General features: G+C 39.0%; 1 protein-coding gene across 1 annotated transcript in view; it reads right to left on the bottom strand.

The window, feature by feature from the left end:
- Positions 1–20966, bottom strand: part of LOC122815693 (mucin-19-like) — a gene marked incomplete in the record, with an annotated part of 520597 nt that overhangs the window by 385125 nt on the left and 114506 nt on the right. Inside the window, 3 exon segments of the mRNA XM_044088393.1 lie at positions 866–1004; positions 20561–20681; positions 20775–20897. Coding sequence (XP_043944328.1) covers positions 866–1004; positions 20561–20681; positions 20775–20897 — 383 coding nt within the window.

Genomic DNA, 20966 nt, shown 5'->3' with positions numbered 1-20966 from the left:
TTTTACTTTTTGAACTCATTCAACCCCACCCCCAGACACAAAAGGCTGGGCCACACTCACCCTCTCTATTTATATATACTATCCTCAATATTATTGTACCTTGTGAAATGCTCAGACATACTACAATCCTTGATTTTAGTACATTCACATTTTTTATGTCTGAAGTACAAATAATTATAATTATGGTTCTCACAATTTCAATATGTACTCTTGGATGATTCTTACAATAGTGTGGGAAGGGGGTACAGCTGATGATGACTGTGAGATTCAAGCATGATTGGGATAGTAGTTGAAAGTGAAGGAAGATGTATTGATGTAACCTTTGCAGTTCACAACATAATCTATATCTATATCTATATCTATATCTATATCTATATCTATATCTATGTCCATATCCATATTTATATCTATTTATATGTATGTGAATGTGTATGTGAAGGGATGATATGTTTACCAAGCATACAACCACATCCAAGGGCATTCATGTATACAGTGTCTCTCAGTACCCAATGTTATGTTTATATTCATGAAAGGATTATGGTAATATTACAATGAGTATAGTACTCGATTATCTAAAGCGCAAGCTGGTTTCTAATAATAAGCTCAGTTGCAATTTTGTGTACTGTTATATATAGGCTTCTCTGTTAATGCATGACTTCTTCCAAATTATGACAGCTTATGATGTTACTGTGTGTATTCATTTTATGGAAAAGACATTGCTGTGCATTTGTGTCATATGCTTGTTTTTGTTAAAAAAACAGTAAGAACCTTTACTCAGGTACTATTAACCTGCAAAAACTCATTACTTGAATCAGGCTTTAAACAAACCATAAAAGCAAAAATATGAATTAAACAGTTCACATACCATTATTGCATAATATTGACAGTCTCCTGTCACTGTGTACGGTGTGCCATCAAATGTAATAATGTGTGGTCCAGCTTCTATACTGCACATCCTGTGACAGCTGTCACACTGACACTGCCATGTTCCATCAACGCATTTGCTAGTGTAACAAAGAGGTATATGTTAGAATCTTAGCCTGACAATGACATCTACAAAAATGTGTTAAAAATTAATATTGGTATTTTTATTTCCATATGCATACTTTCATATATGTCACATTGTTCAAAAGTAAACACCAACATTAAAGTTTTTATCTTTTCTGTCAAAACCTACTGTCATATTTCCACTGTAATCAAAAAACTACCAGTTGAGTTCTTGTTAACATATCTGTACAAATGTCATCCACTATTCAGATATATTTGACATTTATGCCTGGCTTTACATATGCATATTTTAGTTAAAGAAACTTAAAACATAATTGTGCCTAACATTATTTTACAATGAACATCTTAAATTAGGTCAGTGATATTTTTACAAGGCCACTTATTTTTAAAGTAGTTTCTTATTATAGATTTAAACAAACCCTGTGGTAGAAATGTAATGAATCTGGCACTTGAAATGGAATAGCAGACTTCAGAATGTAACCACAGAATAAACCATCACTAATGAAAAATGTTTGCTCTTTGATGCTGCAAATAAAATTGACTTCAAGGTGTAAAAAGTTTGATAAGCTGGGTGCCAGCAAAGGACGTTACTTAAGGAATGCCTTTAATTACTATAGATGAAACCTGGCATAGTACATTTTTATTATTTGTTATGTGACCTTGCATAGTACATTTTTATTATTTGTTATGTGACCTTGCATAGTACATTTTTATTATTTATGTGACCTTGCATAGTACATTTTTATTATTTTTCATTTGGAGCTATACTTTCTGGGCATCTGCTGAAAAAGGGCTCTCATGCTTAGTCAGACAATACCAGTTAACTAATAAAATTCATAGGTTCATAGGTTTATACCAGGGTCTTCTCAAGTCGAGCTATGCAACCCAATCCAGTTTTGTCCCTGAATACCTTGGATGCCTCTATGGTGGGGTATGTTAGTAAACAGGTAGCTAAAGGTTATTTGGGGGGTTGTTAATTGGTGATTCATTTTCTTACTGTTGGCATCTGTCCATCTGAGACATGAGGGCCAGACCGGGGGTGAATTTGCAATTTCCCATCTAATGATCAAGGTTTCTTCTGAATACAGTCAGGAATGAACCTTGCTTCATGTAGATGAGGAGCTTATTCCATAGTGCAGAGATCCTTTGAGACATAGCTGGACCATGGTCAAATGGGGGCCTAGGCAGGGCAATGGATCAGGGCCCATAGGGATGAACCCTGCTTCATGTAGATGAGGAACATATTGCATAGTGCAGAGATTCTTTGAGACATAGCTGGACCATGGTCAAATGGGGCCCTAGGGATGAACTCTGCTTCATGTAGATGAGGAGCTTATTCCATAGTGCAGAGATCCTTTGAGACAGCTGGACCATGGTCAAATGGGGCCCTAGGCAGGGCAATGGATCAAGGCCACTGACACACATGCATCCCCACCCAGCAGCCATTCCAGTGCCCCATTACTTGGCTCTCTTATTCCCCCAATTACTATAAAACACTGATCAAACCTGTCAAAGAGTGTCATTTATTTATTTATTTATTTACTTCTACAATTATTACAGATATTTGGATTTAATTTAAAGCTTGTATTTCAAATGTTATAGCACAAACACTGATAGCCATTTGCTAAACAAAACAATGCACTCTGACATTGAAAACAGACTTGGCATGAGCAACAGCAAACTTTTCTGTCCTTGAAACTCACATTCATTGAAATTGCACAACCCACATTCATAGACAATACATCTGGCCAGTGATAGATTATGTGTACCTCTGAGGTGTTTTCAAAGCATGGGCTCACTGCGCACATTTTTATGATAATAATAGCAAGGCTACCCATTTCAGAATATTTCAGCCAAAAAAGGTCACTCAACCTGCTGTTATTATATTCCACCAATAACAGTCAATATGCACATTCTCTGCAGAAATGAAAATCATCAAAATAATTCTACATTAAAGTGATCTGTAACTAATGAAAAGGTTGTTGCTGGCAAACAACTTTGCATTTCAGTGCTTCATCTACAGATTCATTCTGCTGCCATTGAAGAATAAATTGTCCATATTACAATAAAAACTCCTTCCCTTAGGCTGCAGAGTACCAGATGATTTTTCTGATGAGGTTTTTGGATTCACAATAAAAAAAATGAAAGTGCTAATTTATCTGGTGTTTTTTTTTTCAGAATTGTGCTGGTAGCAGTCTTTTTCAGTATTTTTTTTTTTGTGAAGTAAACTACCAGTTGAACTTCTGACACTGACCAACACAACCATGAAACTCTATGGCTTCCATTGACAGATCGTAATCCTTAGTGATTTACAAGCATAAAACAAAACAAATGAATTAAAGGAGCCCTGGCAGTTGGTTTGGAGGTTTAAGGTACTTGCTTACCAGTTTTGACCCTGAGCAAAGTCACTTAACTAGCCAGCTCTCTTAATTGGGGCATTGCACACACACGCACACAAACACATGACTTGCTGCACTCAGTGTTTCATTTTGGCTCCTGTACAGAAACTATTTGCTGGCCAGTCTCTTGCTTGGCTCTAAATCACCATGATGAATTAGCATAAATCCCTGGCTTGGCAGCTCAGTTTGTAGGGTTTGATATCCCACTCTAAATCAAATCTCCTGCAGTTTATGTAAGGATGTTTGTCCTAACACTAACATTTCGGGGGCTCATTATGCTTTACAGAAGTCTCTTGTGAGGTCTTAAAGCCCTGCTGTGCTTATGGAAGTCTTCAGATATGTGTTATCTAGAGAAGATTGTGCCCCCCAAGCCAGCATAGGCACTAGGCAGCTGTTTAGGTTGCCTAGTGCTGGATCTGCCTCTGCTTTGAGGCATACAGTGGTCTCTCCAGCATATACTAGTTATATCACAGGCAAAGTTCAGGTCTTTCAATCTAGTGTTTCTAGTGTTATTTGTTTTGCAGCTGTGAAAGAGATCCATCACAGCTGGATCAAAGGATGCCTTATATGCTAGGTATAGATTTCCTCTTAGTAACCTGTAGCTCTCCATTGTTGGTGAGTATTAGGTCTAATATGTTTGATCTTCTGGTTGGAGTGTGTACAATCTGGTCTAGGTGTTTGTTATGATAAAGCCAAAGAAATGGTATACCTGTGAGTTAGAGGCAGTGTATGCTTCCCAGTCTATAGAGGGGTAGTTAAAGTCTATCTGTCTTAACCTGTTTAACCAGCCTGAAGTTGTAGATTGAGACACCTCCACCTTTAGCCCCTGTCTGTGCTGTAGTTGGTCTAAATGAGTGGCAGGCACTGTATCTTTCTGTCAGAGTACTTTCTGAGTCTAAGAACCAAGTCTCAGTAACAGCACAGATGTCTGCATTCTCTAGACTTAGAAGAGCTTGTAGGGTGTAGAGTTTCTTGTTTAAGATCCTAACTTTGAGCAGTAACACCTTATGGTTGCTTTGATTTTTTTTTTTGGCAGTCATTCTGTCATTTTGACATTGCCTAAAAAAGGATCTAAGGGGTGGATAATATTTTAGTCAATATCCAAAAGCATGGAGGTGGGGGGAACAAGTGCAGACCATTCTTGGGAAAGCAAAATGGTCTTTTAACAATGCTAATAGATATTAGATTCTCCTGCACTGACAGCAGAAACTAAGCCAGTTATTAAAATCAGTCATTTTTCTGTTCATATTGTGACATCATCTTTGGTGAAAATAGAATGTAGCTCAATGCAAGGCACATATCTGCATGTAACACATATTCACAGAGACTCATATAGTCCAGTAAGGTATATCTCAGGCCGTTTACTGCCACATGGCCTATAATAGAATCATATTGGTACCTGTAGAGCAGTGACATGACTGAGTGTGTGATATTGTGGATCCTTAATTAATGAGGTGATATGAAAAAAGAAAGAGTGTTAATCTACAGGATTATTCATTTCATCTCAGTACCTTTAAGGCAGAGCCAGACAGTACAAACTTTGCAACATACTGCTAATCAGAATCAGGTTTCACCATGAGCATGTTAGTGGCATTGCTGTTTAGTATGGTAGCCTAGAATAGTCTAGGAAATTGAGTATATTGCTGTCTAGTTTGTATTTAGATTATCAGGCAAGGTAATGCCTAACATAATATAGGTATTCAAGGGATTGCTTGGGTTTCTCTATAGTTTGCACAGCTTCAGCCCTTTACAGATAATACATTATTAGGGGAGCACCTTGAAATATTTTACTCCATTAACCAAATTAATACAAGCCTCATAAAGGAAGACATGCTGGGCCTGTCATAGTTTAAGTTTACTTTGAAAGAGTAATAAATCTAGGGTTTTGCAGATACTAAGGGATACTAAGGGGTAAACCAAAGGCTTCTAAGCAGCATTCTTGTTTATGGAAACTTTTCTATATTAGCTTAGGTTTGAATAGCAGAAGCCATTACTAAGAGCTAGCTTTAAATGTAAACAGGAATAGGTAGAGATTAATGATGATACATATTCTGCTATGATGAACAATGGAAGTGGTTTGACAACAGAAGACTCCTCTTGGAACTTTATGAGAATGTTCTCAGCAGACTATGCTAAAACCAGGTAGTGTGACTCTTTATTAAGATAAGGCTAAAGACTGATCTCATAAATAACCAAGATGTCAGATGCATATAAGAAAACTTGCAATTGCAGGAACTGGCTCCATCTTGGTAGAGTTTCTAAGAAACTTTAATTAAAAGTTGCTGGAATAAGCTTCCCAGATTGCATAATGTGATGAATTAAGGAAAAACAGGATGAACTATGCTGAGTACCTGGGCTGGGGTGAATGTCCTCAAATGGCAACATTGCCAAAGTAAAAACGTTCACAGGAAGAACTCACAATTTGCATTGGCAGTGCTCCATACTTGGAAGAAGATTTGTGACTCTAATGATGACATCTGGAATTTTGTAGAAGCATGGGTAGTGATGGATTTATTTCTCCTTTATAGGTGGAGCAAAACATTTAAGAATGAGAGACGCATAAGACGCTTGTGGGATAGAAGGCAATTAGAATAAAATAATGGGAAGGAGAAACTGTGACCAACAAATAAGAGAGAGGAGGATCAAATAAATAAAAATTTTGAGAATAAATTAGTAGTGTACAAATGGTACTTGTGGACATTCTAAAGACCATAATTTCAATCCTCAGAACATTGGGAATTTTAGTGCAAATAGAAGAATATGTATTCACACAACTCCATTCTCATTAAAACCTATACCCATTTCTACAATAAAAAAACTACTTCATAAACTGAAGCAACAAGCCTTTATCATCCCCTTCATACTGCAGTGTTAACAACTTCCTCCCATTGCTATCTTGTCCCCTATCTCTAAACTACTTGAAAAATGTGTTCAACTTCAACTACTACCACATCTTTTAGACAATAACCTTCTCACACCTACACAACATGGCTTTAGGCCAAATCATAGCACCATGACAGCCCTCCTCTCCTATCTAGAAACTGTGATTCCGCCATATTGTCTCTACCCTACTACTTGACCTTTCTAAGGCTTTTGATACCATTTCACACAGCCTGCTATTAACTAAACTTTCCAAACTTAACCTTTCTTCCTCCTCTGTGAACTGGTTCTCCAGCTACCTATCTAACAGACACCAAGCTGTAAAATGGAAAAAGGCCACTTCCTCTTTTCTTAGTACCCCACCTCCATACTTGGTCCTCTTCTCTTTAACATTTTATAAACGACTTTCATAAATCTATTCCTTTCTCTAACATCATCCAATATGCTGACGATTCCACCATTATCTGCTCTGCCTCATCTACTCCTGAGCTTCTAAAGCTTTACTGAGCATTGGATGGAAATAAACCACCTTGCTCTCAAAAACTAAACTCATGGTATTTACCCCACTAAAACTACTCCCTTTGATACAAACACATTCCTGATCACTAGTCAAAACAATTCAACCCTAGAACTTGGTGTTCAAATTGATAACCAACTTAATTTCAATTCCCACATACACCTAAACATTAAAAAAAGCTGGGTATGCAAATCAATATCTCACAAAGACCTCAAAAATCACTCTGTCTTCTTCCTTTCTTATTCCCTCCCTTCTCTATGGTTCACCTCCTAACTAATATTCAGACCTCTCTTAAAAACAACTTTCCTCATGCTACAACAAAATAGGTCATTCACCCATCACTGTTCCTCTCTCCAAAAACTACATTGGCTTGAACTTCCACATCAGCTCAATTACATTCACAAACTCATTAACAACCCCTCTCTTTGTCCCTCCCTGTCTTCTTCTTTTAAGTTTCACTTACCTGATAGAATCTTAAGGTCAAACAATCAAAACCTATTAGATATACTTAAACCAAACCTACTATCCTTTAACATAGCTCGTCTTTGGAACTCCACTCCCACCATCTATCATCTCTAATCTCTATTCATTCAATAAATCTCTTCATACTCATCTTACGTCCCAATGGGAATGCTCTTGTTCCCATCCATCATAAAAATCTGGAACCCTTCATCCTTCATCCTCCATTCATTCTCTTCCTACTCAACAAAGCCTGTATACTTATTACTTTCTCGAATTCTAACCACACCATATAACAATATAATCCTACCTCTTTAATGCCATAACCTACCTCTCATTATTTGTACTTTTTCAATAATTCACATTTTCTAATGTACATCAAATGCAAAAGTTATGACTGTACTTTTTTTTACATTGTATAAGTAGCCTAGCTATGTTGTTTTCAACTTGTCTGTTAGTTTGCATTAAGAAGCTTTTTAAATGTATGTACTTATTCTGTTTGTCTGTTCTTTTTCCAGGACTCCATTGAAAACGGGTTCTTTTAGGCCCAATGGACTATCCTGGTAAACCAACTGCAAATAAAATAAAATAAATAAAAATAACTGTGAGACTGCCATAATTTGGAGTATTATTCTCTGTTTGAGGTACAGTAATTTTCGATGTAGGAAATATAAGTGTCAGGGTGTGGGGTGCATCGAGAATCTGCAGAGGGCATGTAAAAAATGTAACAGTCAGGCTTGTATTTCACTTTTTTCTTTCTTTTTTTTTTTTATTAGAAACATACCTCAGTTTTAATAGTGTCAGAGCTCACACTACTGGTTCGCTCACTAGCAGTCAGCCATGTGCAAGGGGAAAACAATTGTTCCGTGGCACTAAAGAAATCCCAAAGTTGTAAAAAACCCAAGGAAAAATGTAGTCTAAAACAAAGAATGGGAATACTGGAATAAGATAGGAAAATATAGAGAGGAGGAAAGAGGCACATGCTCCTAGTCCTGTTATGTACAATGCCAAATTAGCAAGGAAGATATGGCAAGCACTGTGAAGTTTAAACAGAATTAGTGAAAGGTAGTGTATTAAAATGAGAACTATTAGGGTATCAATCATAAATTAGAATTGCAGGATTAAAAAAATAAAGTTAGAGTGTGTTAGCAATGGTAAGTGATACATAGGTAATAGAGAAAGGTGAGGGGTGGCATAATGAGCAATGAAGGAACAGAAGAACTAATTAGGAAAATGCGGGAGCTAAAGATGATTTGAAGAAAGGCACACTAAAAGAATGAAACAAGAAATATGAAGAAGAAATGTACAGAGGAGCAAGCAATAGTTAGAAGGAAGAGATCATGAAAGTAAGCTCTACAGCTAAATAAAAGGCAAAAAAGGGAAAAACAAAAATAAATGAGAGCAACGATGTTTTAAGAAATTGAAAAGGGTGCAAAAGGAGAGGGATGAGACTGGGGAAATATGAAGTGAAGCATAATATTACAAAGAAAGGAAGGACAGAAAGAGTCAGTATCAACATGATAGGAACAAGAATGTTATGTGTGTCAGGCCTTTATTTGGGCATGTTGTCTCAGTGACGTAAAGGGACAGGTTTTTCAGTATTACTCATAAGTTCCTTAGCATAACCGCTCTAACCCAGGATTTACTAGTGACCTTGACACTAGAGTAGGTGATAGGTTCATTGGTTCATAGGTTCATAGCTTCATAGATGTTTACTAGGCTAATGACCCTAGAGCCCATACAAGCCTAGCCATGTTTATCCTGAGTTGCCCCAATTGTTGGTTGTTAGATGAGTGAGGTTCACAGAGGTAAGGGTCTATGGTAGTCAATAATCACTTCCTCTGTCCAGGAGGGACATGGGTGCCACCCCAGAAGTGAATTTTTGGTCAACCATCCATTTGTCTAGGTTGCATTTGAAGAAAGTCAGGGAGGGGTTCTGTTTCATGTGAACTGGAAGCTTGTTCCAGAGAAGTGGCAATCTCTGGGAGATGTATCTATCTCTCCAGCATGACCTGCTCATGTCAGGGCCTAGGTTAAGATCCCTGTGGTGAGTGACCCTTGTGTAGTTTGATTTATGAATATGTAGCATTTCCATCAGGGATGGGTCAGAGACTGCCTTGTAAGCTAAGTACAGGTCACAACCCCTTAGCAACCTGTAGGAGACAGAATACAGTGACATGGCTTTTGGTCTTTCTCCGTAAGACTTGTTTTGTGTAACCTGTAATTTCTTGATGAGAAACATCTGTGGTCTCTCCAATTGTTACAGGTGTCTGGTGAGGTACATACAAAAGGGAGCATTGTACTCAATTATTGGTCTGATGAGGGCTGAGTATAATGGAATTATAACATCCTTAGATCTAGATGTGATGCCTTTACTTATAAGATATGCCAGATAGAAGGATTTCTTTGCTACTTTGGATATATGGTGATCAAAGTTCAGGTTGCTATCAACCTGTGTATCCAGATCACATATCACCGGGTCTACACTTAAGAGGTGCTGTCTATAATGTAATCAGCAGGGATGTCAGCTTTCCCAAAGGAATAATAGTGCATTTTTTGCATTTAGCTTTAATCCATGCTTTTGTCACCAATCAGTTGTCTGTGTTAGCCCTGTCTGTAGTATACTAACATCATTAGAGGACTTAATGATTGCTCCCAATTTGCAATCACTAGTGATCTTGGTCAGACACAGGCCGTCCAAGTTTGCCTGAACTTCTGAGAAATAAATTCAAAACAGCAAGGGGCCCAGTACAAAACTCTGTGGTTTGCACTGGTGACTGATATTTCGCTACAGGTGAAGTCAACCACTTTTACAGTATGTGTCCTGTTGGTGAGCCAGTTGCTACCTATCTGGTAATGTAGGGGGTTAATTACCAATAGGCAGATTTTCTCTGTAAAAACTGAGTGGGAAACTGTGTCAAATGCCTTGGCTATGTCAAGATAGGCAGTATCCACTGTACTTCCCTTGTCCAGGGCCTTGGTGACTTTCCCAAAGAAGTCAACCATGTTTACAGGCATGATCTACCTTTAATGAATACAAACAGGGCTGGGTCCAGAGTTTGCAGATTACCTATGCCCTTGTTAATAAGGACCATAATAATTCTTTTTATGGCCTTGCAGATGAGGCTAGTCAAGCTTATGGCTCTATAATTCCCAAGGTCAGTTGATGGATGCTGTTTGTGTAGTGGGATTACATTTGCTGTCCTCCATTCTGCTGGAACACAGCCAGTTCACTAGTTGTGGTTAAACATGGATCCAAGTGAGCCTGCTGTATAATGTTTTACATTGTTTAAAATGCAACCTGGGATGTTGTCTGGTACTAATGCTGGCATGTTTTTGTCCTTGGAGACCACCAAGATGAACTGCTGTCTTGAGATAATAGGCAGAGGAATGGTGGCAGGTACACTTTGGGGATGATTTGAGGTGATGGGAGTGAAGTTTGCTCCAAATCTATCAGCTTGCAGCTTGGCTATTACCTATGGTTGAGTATGGGTGGTGCCATCCAGAGCCAGTTCAGTGCACAGCTGGGTATTCCCTTGTAGATTTCTGACATAGTTAAAGAATGCCTTGTGATTATCCTTAATTAGGGAGGCTATTCTTGCTTTGTAATTAGCTTTGGAGGATTTGACAAGTTCTCTATTTTGTTTGTTTAAGCTAGAGAGGGATTTCTTCCTTTGATGAGCCAGTTCCCTCTTGTTCTTGCACATTACTTTCTTTCTCTTGTTGTATAGTCTTTTTATACTAGGAGTCCACCAGGGTGGCTTGTTTTTCACCAAGATCTGGTTTTAATCCATTCAGGTACAGCTGATTCTAAAATGGTTTTACAGGGCATTAGTGTACATCTCTGCATAGGAGTCCATGTTCTCTGTATTCAAAGGGGCTTTGAAACTTCTTATACTATCACTTAGTAAGAGGTAATTTGTCTTTGAAGAATTCTTAAGTTACTGAGATTAATGGAACATCTGATCTTATAATTACATTGAACGAGACTGATTTATGGTCCAATTTTACCAGTGAGGGCATCACATGGGAGGGTAAAATGCCCTCCCATGTTAGTGAGTAGTATGTCCTGGACATAGTGGATATGCTGACTAGGTATTTTAGAGCATTTGCATTGACAAAGTCCCAGAACCACTTTTCCAGCATGTTTGTGGCCGTGTTTGTTCCCCAGTCGATGGTAGGATAATTAATTAATTAATTAATTAATTAATTAAAATCACTAATGAGTAAGTTGTTGGGCTGCATGGCAAGTGACCCCAGTAAGTCCAGATATGCAGTATGACTTTCCTGTTTCATGGTGGTGGACCTATAACTACCTATTATATGGTAGGGGGCTTTGACTATAGGTAATTGAACATTGAGTAGCTCAAGAGAATCTTAACTGTTTGACAATTTTTGAGGTGTTCCTATCCTTAATGAAGATGGATACACCTCCTCCTTTGGTTCTTTCACTTGCAGCTTGTGGTTTGAGTGTATGGAAGGCATTGCCTGGCTGGGGTACTTTCCGCACCTTTGAACCAAGTATTGTTGACTGCAGAGATGCCAGCAACTTCCAAAGTGAGGAGTGCTTCCAGGGAGTGCTAATTCTTGTTTAGACTCCTAGCATTAAGCAGCAGTACCTTGAGTTTATCTAGAGAGGGGTGTGTTATGTTGGGAAGCTGGTTATTTGACACTGTCTAAAAAAGGCACATAGGGGTAAGCTAATGCCTTTGCCAGTATCCAAAAGCCTAGAGGAGACAGGGGCAGATCATCTCTGGCAAAGGAGCATGGCCTGTTGATCATGTCTTTCCAAGCTGACAGATATCAGATCCCCTTAAACTGACATTAGAAGCTAAGCCAATTGTTAAAGTCAGTCATTTCTGTTTGTATTTTGGCATCATCCTTGGAGAAGGTAGAATGCTGCTTAGGGCTAGGCTTATACCTGCCTATGACATAATCTGAGAGCTCAGTCATGTTTCTCTTCATATAGTCCAGTGAGATAAGTTTCAAGTCATTCACCCCCACATGAACTATCACAGAGTCATACCAGTACTTGTGGTTGAGTGACTTGTGTGCTTGAGTGACTTGATAGATCCTAACACCTGACAGGTACTAACCATAACTCACTCCTTATCCAGCCTGGAGAGGGGAACATCCGTTTGTTTCACAATGGAGTCACCTATGACCAGTATATTAGGTTTTGTGGTGTTTTGCCTTATGGACTTATTTGTTGAGTCACAGGTGTGTATGTTATTATGTGTTGTGGTTGTTTTTCATATTGTTATGTGTGTAAGTGGTTTCCATTTTGGAGGACTCTGATCTTATGCTATGTTACTAATGAGTACTACCACAAAGATGGGTTGGTTTATATGTCATATCATTATTTAGTACGGGAAGTTTGCATGTGTGTGTGTGTGTGTGTGTGTGTGTGTGTGTGTGTGTGTGTGTGTGTGTGTGTGTGTGTGTGTGTGTGTGTGTGTGTGTGTGTGTGCTGACAACCTGATTGGCATTCGATTGCTTCTTATGTGAGAATATTGCCTCCAATTTCATAGGTTAACTACATCTCTGACATAAGGTATTTGTTTAAGGAGTAAGTGCCTGTCAGTATACATGAGACAATTGCTACATTGCCTCAGGATGCCCATGCATATCAGGCTGGCCAGATAGATGATGGCAAACACAGGCTCTTATTGTATGTTTTATACGGAAGGGAATGGGTTAATTTGACAAGACTGTGCTTGTGGCACCAAAACTACAAAAGGGACCCATACTTTGTGTAGGCTAAGGTTGATCAATTAGGCAATGCTGCTCAGTGTGCAACTGAGCTGTTCCTAGAGCAGCAGAAAAGCCTGGAAGGGTTTTACTGACAGCTGTTTGGAGAAAAACTGAGCTTCTTGGCTTTTGCATCTATACAGGGCACTGGTAATGCTGTTGAATGAAGACCAGCACAATGCAAATGCGAGTCTTAAATTTGAGCAAAGAAAAACAAGTTTTAAGCTAACTACCAATCAGGAAAGCATACAATAAGCCTTTCACCAGCAGCCCCAACTCAGACAGGTTAGAGCAGAACTCTTCTGCCACAAGGCTGCAGAAAAATACCTTCTTAATGTAGAATAGCTGGTTTGGAGCCCAAGTATAACAAGAGTGCACAAACTACCTACAACAGCCCTACAACTAACAACTACAATGTAATGCAATAACAATTAACCATTTAAAGCAGCAGTAGAAAGTACATATTTATTTTGCTATAAAGTGTAAGAATAAGAGCAAATAGCTTAAAAACTGCTAAGGTTCAGTCACAGTATATAAGAGAAGTGCAAAAAACAGTAATTCTTCAGATATGGGACTGATGCACAATTATCAGTACAAGCAGAGGTCATTGTCACTTTTTCATGCAAATGTCCGAGAGCAGCGAACAAGACATGGTGGTTACATTGGTGAAACTGGTGGACTTTCAAGAGAAGAAGAGTGACCTTTGGAACATTACAGTTTGCATGATGAGCATAGCACTTCATACACACACCAATCTCATACACACCCCCTCCCTCTCTCATACATACACCACACCTCGCACATCTATACTATAATGCCTACCTTCTCACAACAAGCTCTTCTACTATCTACCCTTTTAATATCCCTAACCTGCATTACCCAACTTAGCCTGCACACTAATACATACCTACCTCTAACCACACACACCACCACCTCACACCCCCCCAGATATATCCCACTCATATTCACAGATCTCTCCAGAACTTTACTCCTCCAGCCCATCCAATCTTTTCAAACTCTCCCTACTCCCTACATCACCATCTCCTCACCCCACTCTATCTACTTTCTCTAAGACAACCCTCTCCCCAAAAAAACATACTTCCCTTTATCCTCTACTTTTCTTCAATCCGCTCCTCTCTCATATCTCACTCTCTCTGTCAGGTGACATCCACCCTAACCCAAGCCCAACCCCTACCTGTACCCACCCTAACCCAAGTTCTCATCAACACAAACACAAGACTATCCGCCTCATGACCCTAAATGCACAAAGCCTCCATAATAAAATCCCCAACCTTCATGCCTGGCTCTCTTACAACCAGCCAGACATAACCACTGTCTCTGAGACCTGGCTCAAACCCTCCATCAGAGATAATGAAATTCTTCCTCCAGGCTACCACATTATACGCAATGATAGAACTCATAGAAAAGGAGGTGGCGTAGCAATTATCTACTTCTCCACTCTCACTTTTACTCCATTGACCAACCCCATCCCAACATTTGCCAATGCAGAAATGACTGTAGGCTTTCTAAAACTTAACAATTCCAAATCCATTTGCATCTGCTCCATCTACATCCCACCCGGAGACAATACCAAAACTCTGGAAGGCATCCTCTCTTGGTTTAACTCAAACATCAAATAGGAAACCTACATTCTTGGTGATGTAAATATTAACTGGACCTCCTTCCTCATAGATACCCCATCTCACTCTATCAACCTCTACAATTTCACCCAACTAATAGACCTCCCTACTAGGCCAAACAAAGATGGTTCCTTCAATACCATCTTAGATTGGATATTAACAACACATCCCAACCGTATCTTGAAAGCTGGTGTAATACCAGACCCCCAAGGCAACCACGTACCAGCCTTCACTGACCGCCTATCCTCACACATAGAAAAACAACACATTTTCAAACAATCCCATAACCTATCTTCCTTCAACCCCGAAATCTTCTCTGAATGCCTCAAGGTTACTAATTGGTCCCCACTGAAAATCCTTCCACTAGATAACGCCGTCACATATTTTAACCAAACGTACCTTACCTTACTTGATAAAGTAGCCCCTTTACAAACCAGACGTATCAAAACAAATTCCTGCCCCTGGCTATCCCAAGAAACTAAATTGATAATCACTCAGAGAAACAAAAAGTGGAAACTGTACTAAAAACTGAAAAACCCCACCACCCTCCAAGAATATAAACATCTTTGTAACCTGGCCAAAAATTCAATAACAAAAGATCGCAAAAACTACTACAGCAGTCTGCAATACAAACACTCAAACAATCCAAAGAAATTCTGGACATCCATCTCTTCAATACTCAACCCTGGTAATACTTCCAACCCCTGCCCCAATCCCAACCTCTCAAGTCTTCAAACGGCCACTAACTTCAACACATTTTTCATTGATTGTATAGCTAAATTATCCTCCACTTTCCCCAATCCATCCATCATTACTAACCCCTCACCCTGCACCCCAAACCCTCTCTCTCACCCCCCTCCTCCACCGCTATTATCATTTAAACCTGTCTCCACCTATACTATAAAAAGACTACTGCAAAAGCTAAAACCATGCCGCAATGCCCCTGACAACCTTCCAGCAAATTTTCTTCAAATATCAGCCGAATCTATAGCCTATCCCATATCCATCCTCATTAATAGATCCATTCAGGAATCCTATGCACCAACCACCTGGCATTTTGCATACATAATTCCTCTCCACAAAGGTGGTAAGAACACAGACACTACCAACTTCAGACCCATAGCTATACTCTCTCCTCTCTCTAAAATTCTAGAAAAAGCCATCCACTCCCAGCTCATGCCCTACCTAATCCAGCACAAACTCCTCTCTCCCACCCAGCACGGCTTCCGCCCAGGCCACAGCACCATGACAGCCCTCAATTCCTTCCTCGAAACAGTCAACCTAGCATGTGAGAGCGGCAAATACGTATCTTATCTTTTTCTTGACCTCTCAAAGGCATTCAACACTATTTCCCATTCCCTCCTCCTGTCCCAGCTCTCACACTTGCATCTATCTCCCTCAACCCTAGACTGGTTCTCCAGCTACCTTTCCATGTGCCAGCAAGCTGTACAATGGAAAGAGTCAACCTCCCCTTTCTTACCTACACCCACAGGAGTTCCCCAAGGATCAGTACTTGGTTCTCTGCTCTTCAACTTATTCATTAACAACTTTCACCTCTCCATCCCTGAAGCCTCAGTCATCCAATATGCAGATGACTCCACTATCATCTGCTCAGCCTCCTGCCCCTCCAAACTTCTACTTAATACCCAAACAGCCTTCTCCAAAATTGAATCATGGATGCAATTGCACCACTTGGCCCTAAATGCCAACAAAACAAAGCTAATGATATTTACTCCCACTAAAACTTCCCAGTTCCACAAAGTCCAATTTTCCATCAAAAGCCCCCTCTTGAAATCGTTCATAGTACCAAACTACTTGGCATTACCATAGATGAAAACCTAAAATTCGACTCCCACATCCTCTCAGCAATCAAAAAAACCCACCAGAAAATCGGCCTCCTATACAGACACAACTACTACCTTACTCCATCTTCCCATCATACCCTTGCATCTACCTTCCTTCTCCCCTCTCTCTTGTATGGTGTTCTCCTATTCTCCAACCTACAACTCGGACTCCGTGCTAAACTTGAGGCCTGTTACAACAAAATCTGCAAATTTGCAACCAATTCTAAGAACTCTTCCCATCACTGTCACTCCCTACACACCCTAAACTGGCTAGAACTCCACAACCACCTAAAGTACCTACAACTTACAACAGCCCACAAACTCATCTTTAAACCAGCAGAATGCCCCTCTCTTGCTAAATCTCTAACACCCTACACACCTACCCATACCCTGAGATCCACAGGCCAAAACCTCCTGCATGTACACAAGCCCATCCACCAACCTGGTAAGCTACTACTATCCCACACTATAGCCAAACTATGGAACAATCTCCCCACACCACTACGTAATATACCTAACCACAACAATTTCAAATCCATGCTTCTCTCCCATCTCTCCTCCAAATGGGAATGTCCTTCACATGCTCCCACCTAAAACTCCCACACTACTAACTCCACACCTAAATCATAATTTCTTTGCCTACTTTAACTTAATTCAGAGATCTTGCTCAGAACACCTTTACATAAATCTTTTGCATGCATGCCTCTGGCCTACCTTACTCATATTCTCAAACTTTCATTGTTTGTTTTTCTTATCCATTGTACTCATAATATTGTTTTCCTCTGTAATATTGTTAATTTGTCTCTATTTGTATGTATTTGTATGTCTGTTTGGGGCTTTTCCCCTCGGGTCTCCACTGAAAAAGGGTAATTCTTACCCAGCTGGACCAACCCAGTTAACAAATGCAAATAAATAATAAATAAATAAATATTTTTGTCTTTTCGGTAGTTGATTGTTGCAAGAGAAAGCAGATTCACAGCAATCAGTAGAAAGTCACCAAACAATAAGCAACTCTGAGAATCTATTCCAAAGCCCATGCAAAAGTGAGGCTTAAATAAGAGCAAAGAGAAACAAGTTTTAAGCTAACTACCAATCAGAAAAGCATGCAAAAAGCCTTCCACCACCAGTCCCCAACTCAGACAAGGTTGATCAGCACACTTTTGTCACAAGGGTGCAGAAAAATACCTTCTTAATGTAGAAGATAATGTAGAAGAGATGGTTTGGAGTCCAAGTGTAACAAGACCACACAAACTACTTATAACAGCCTTACAACTAACAGACACAATGTAATACAGTGCAATTAACTACTTAAAGCAGTAGTGGTCAGTACAGTGTTTTTTAAACTGCTGAAGTATAGTCACAGTATATACAAGAAGTGCAAAATAATATTTAGAACCATTTTGTGTGTTTCCCAGCTCAGACAGACCAGGTAAACACCTACTGCCACTAAATGAATAATCCCATTCTCCTAATGTAAAAGCACAATAAAGGAATGCCAGGGGTGAAATGCTACTATAAAGATACAAAATGCTACCACAAACAAACTTAAAAATATGGATAGAGCAGTGTACTTTAAACAGCTTATAAAAGTGTGATTATTCAATGAAAGTACTTTGTTCTGTATACATGAGCCAAGAGCCACTCGATTTATAAAGGCACTACAAACAAGATAAACTGATTAATAAGCCTCCAGCCAATAAAACTACATACAGAAATCTTAAGTGTTTTCCCAGCCTAAACAAACCAGGCTACATCCCAGAGCACTAGATGGAAAATCCACTGACCTCTTGATGTAAAAACAAGTGTTTGCTAGAGTTTAAAACTATTTTATCCAACAGCTATCTAGATAATGAATTCAGATCAAGCAAATCAGTAGAACTGACTATGTGAGGCAAAATACACTTTTTCAATATAAGCACAAGCAAAGGCAAATAATTCAACATATCAACAGCAGTGTAGAAAGGGAGGAGCTTATTAAGCGCAATTTACAGTAGGGGTGGGCAGCTTAAAATCACCAGACTTAAAAAGCAGATCAATAAAGGGGAGGACTGGTAGGAGACCCTAACAGGGGATCAACAGCAGGGCTTTAGTTTATGCAGGCTTTAATTTTTTCAGAAAAAGGCAATCTTTATCACCTAAGTTATCACTAGGTTGGGTTGAACGGGACGACCACCCCAAGAATAAAATGTTAAGCAGGAACAATACAAATGAGCCTTTCAGTTTTCTGTGCAACATCAGTATTCGTTTATTGCATTTGCAGTCAGAACTATAGCAGTTTAGCACTCCATATGTGGCATAATCTGCAGCAGCTAATTGCTACAAATGTATGTAGCAAGCAGTTTGCTACAGTTTAAAAGGAAAGAATAGCTTTTTTTGCTCTTCAGCTTTGAAGACAAGTGATTTTTTTCTTTCTTAATAATGAGGGGATTGGGCTCAAGATCAAGGGATGGTACCGGGTGCCGGAATAGTTAGCTGCACCTTTGTAAGCTAGCAAAGTGATATCCACAGGATAGCCTTCATGGAGCATGTACAAGAACACACATCATTACAAGCAAGACACAGCACATACTCATTTCTGTTAATATGCATGTCAACTACCAGAGGAGGACTTAACCAGGAAAAAAAAATCCCAGTAAGTTCCTGCATGATGGTCACACCAAGACTAATCCTGGAGATGGGGAATAAATGGGTAAGTTTATGGTGATGGACTGATGCTAAGCAAGCAATGGGCAAGAAAAGCTGGGCAGTATGAATGTGAAGAAAATGGGCAGTATTGGATAGAAGATGAAGAAGACAAAGGTGGGAAATTAAAAAAAATAGAAACAAGCAGAAATAATTCCACTATATTGCATCATTCTAACTTTCGATCACATCAGTTAATAATATTTGAAGACAAGAAAAAAAAAACAAATGGAAACATTGTACTAATCTCAGTGCTGTTAACCACATGAATAAGAACTCTGAGGATGATATTTCATTGAGGGCAGATGCTCAGGAGGATTATGGTATGAAAATAGGAGATAGCAGTATAGTGCATTTGTCTCACTCTCAACAATTACAGGTAAAAACAAGACAGGTGACAGGTGAGGACACCAGAGATGGAGATAATAAAGCAGGCTGATGAGAGTAATACAGTGATGGGTAGTAATGCTTATAGGGGCTACTTGTCTTGTGTGATTGTTGTTTATTTTTGGATATACTGAGGATGTATTATATGATATTCACAATATGTGGTATAGTCATATCTCTCAACCTCTTTGCTCTAGAATTCTGCACAAAACAAAAATAATTGGGGGGTACAAACCCCCCAAATCAAAGAAAAATGCAAATATTGGTTTTATAAACTTAGAAATGTCAGATGCTGTATATGCATGCATTTTATGAAGGACATGATGTCTGAAACTCAAATGTCTGTCAGTATTTAATTACTTCAGTCCACAATGATTTCCAAGAAAATCACAATTTATATGAGGAACAGATCAAAACTATGAGGCAAATGTGTAAATGTTCTCAGGAATTCTGCACCATATTTACTATGTCTTTTTTGTATTTTTAGTCCAGTCTTTTCCAGAGCTTTTCTTTTGCATGCAATACTGTGGTACTTTCAGTAGGATATAGTTAACTGGTGCAAAATGAGTGCCCGTAGCTGAGCAGTGGTTTAACATGCTGAATCTATGTGCCCCTAGCTGAGCTGAGCGTAATATGCATGCTGATAGCCAAATGAGGCTTAAACCAGCGTACCCCGTTTGCGCGGAGCTGCGCACCGCTAAACAAGCTAATACAAATCCTTAAAATGCATTGCAGTATTAGCTCTCCATGTATGTTTTTAAAATTTGTTTTTCTATTTTTAAAACAGAAGTGACCTATGAAATGTGGAGTGCATCTCTTCTGGGGAAAGTCCTTTACGAATGGAAAATAAAATAATATATGTCATGGTGTTTCAAAATGGGATTCAGGTAACAGCCATTTAGCAGAATGAACAGATAAATGTGTCTTCCAACTCTTGCATTTTCATTGTATTGTGTCATGATTATGGATTATAAAAGAAAAAAAAATGTTTACCATGATTCACGTGAAGATGACCTTTCAGACCCTGGCAGAAATATTTTTCCATCATATGCACAGGGGCATTCCTGTTGCATAATGCATTCACCATTACTTTCAACATCATTAAGAACCAAACCTATAAAGAAAGAAGATGTTAACTTTAATATGCATTTTTCAAGACTGTTCAGGACAGAAGCAGAATGGCTGCTAATATCCAACAAAAACTTACCTTCAGGACATTTGCAAGCACTAACGTAGTTGGTCTTTTGTAAGGATACTGGGAATATGCATGTTGGTTGAAATGCTGACCCACATTCTTGGTATTCTTGATTTTTGTCACAAACAGGTGTGGCTGAATCATTAATAAATTCATTATTAATAGCATGACACCGTATCAAAGCAGTAATATATATCATATCAC

This window comes from Protopterus annectens, chromosome 11.part0 (genome assembly GCF_019279795.1).
Source record: "Protopterus annectens isolate FY-2018-M chromosome 11.part0, PAN1.0, whole genome shotgun sequence".
Classification (NCBI taxonomy): domain Eukaryota; kingdom Metazoa; phylum Chordata; order Ceratodontiformes; family Protopteridae; genus Protopterus; species Protopterus annectens.
The sequence above is the reverse complement of the archived record's forward strand: the minus strand, read 5'-3'. Positions and strand labels throughout refer to the sequence as shown.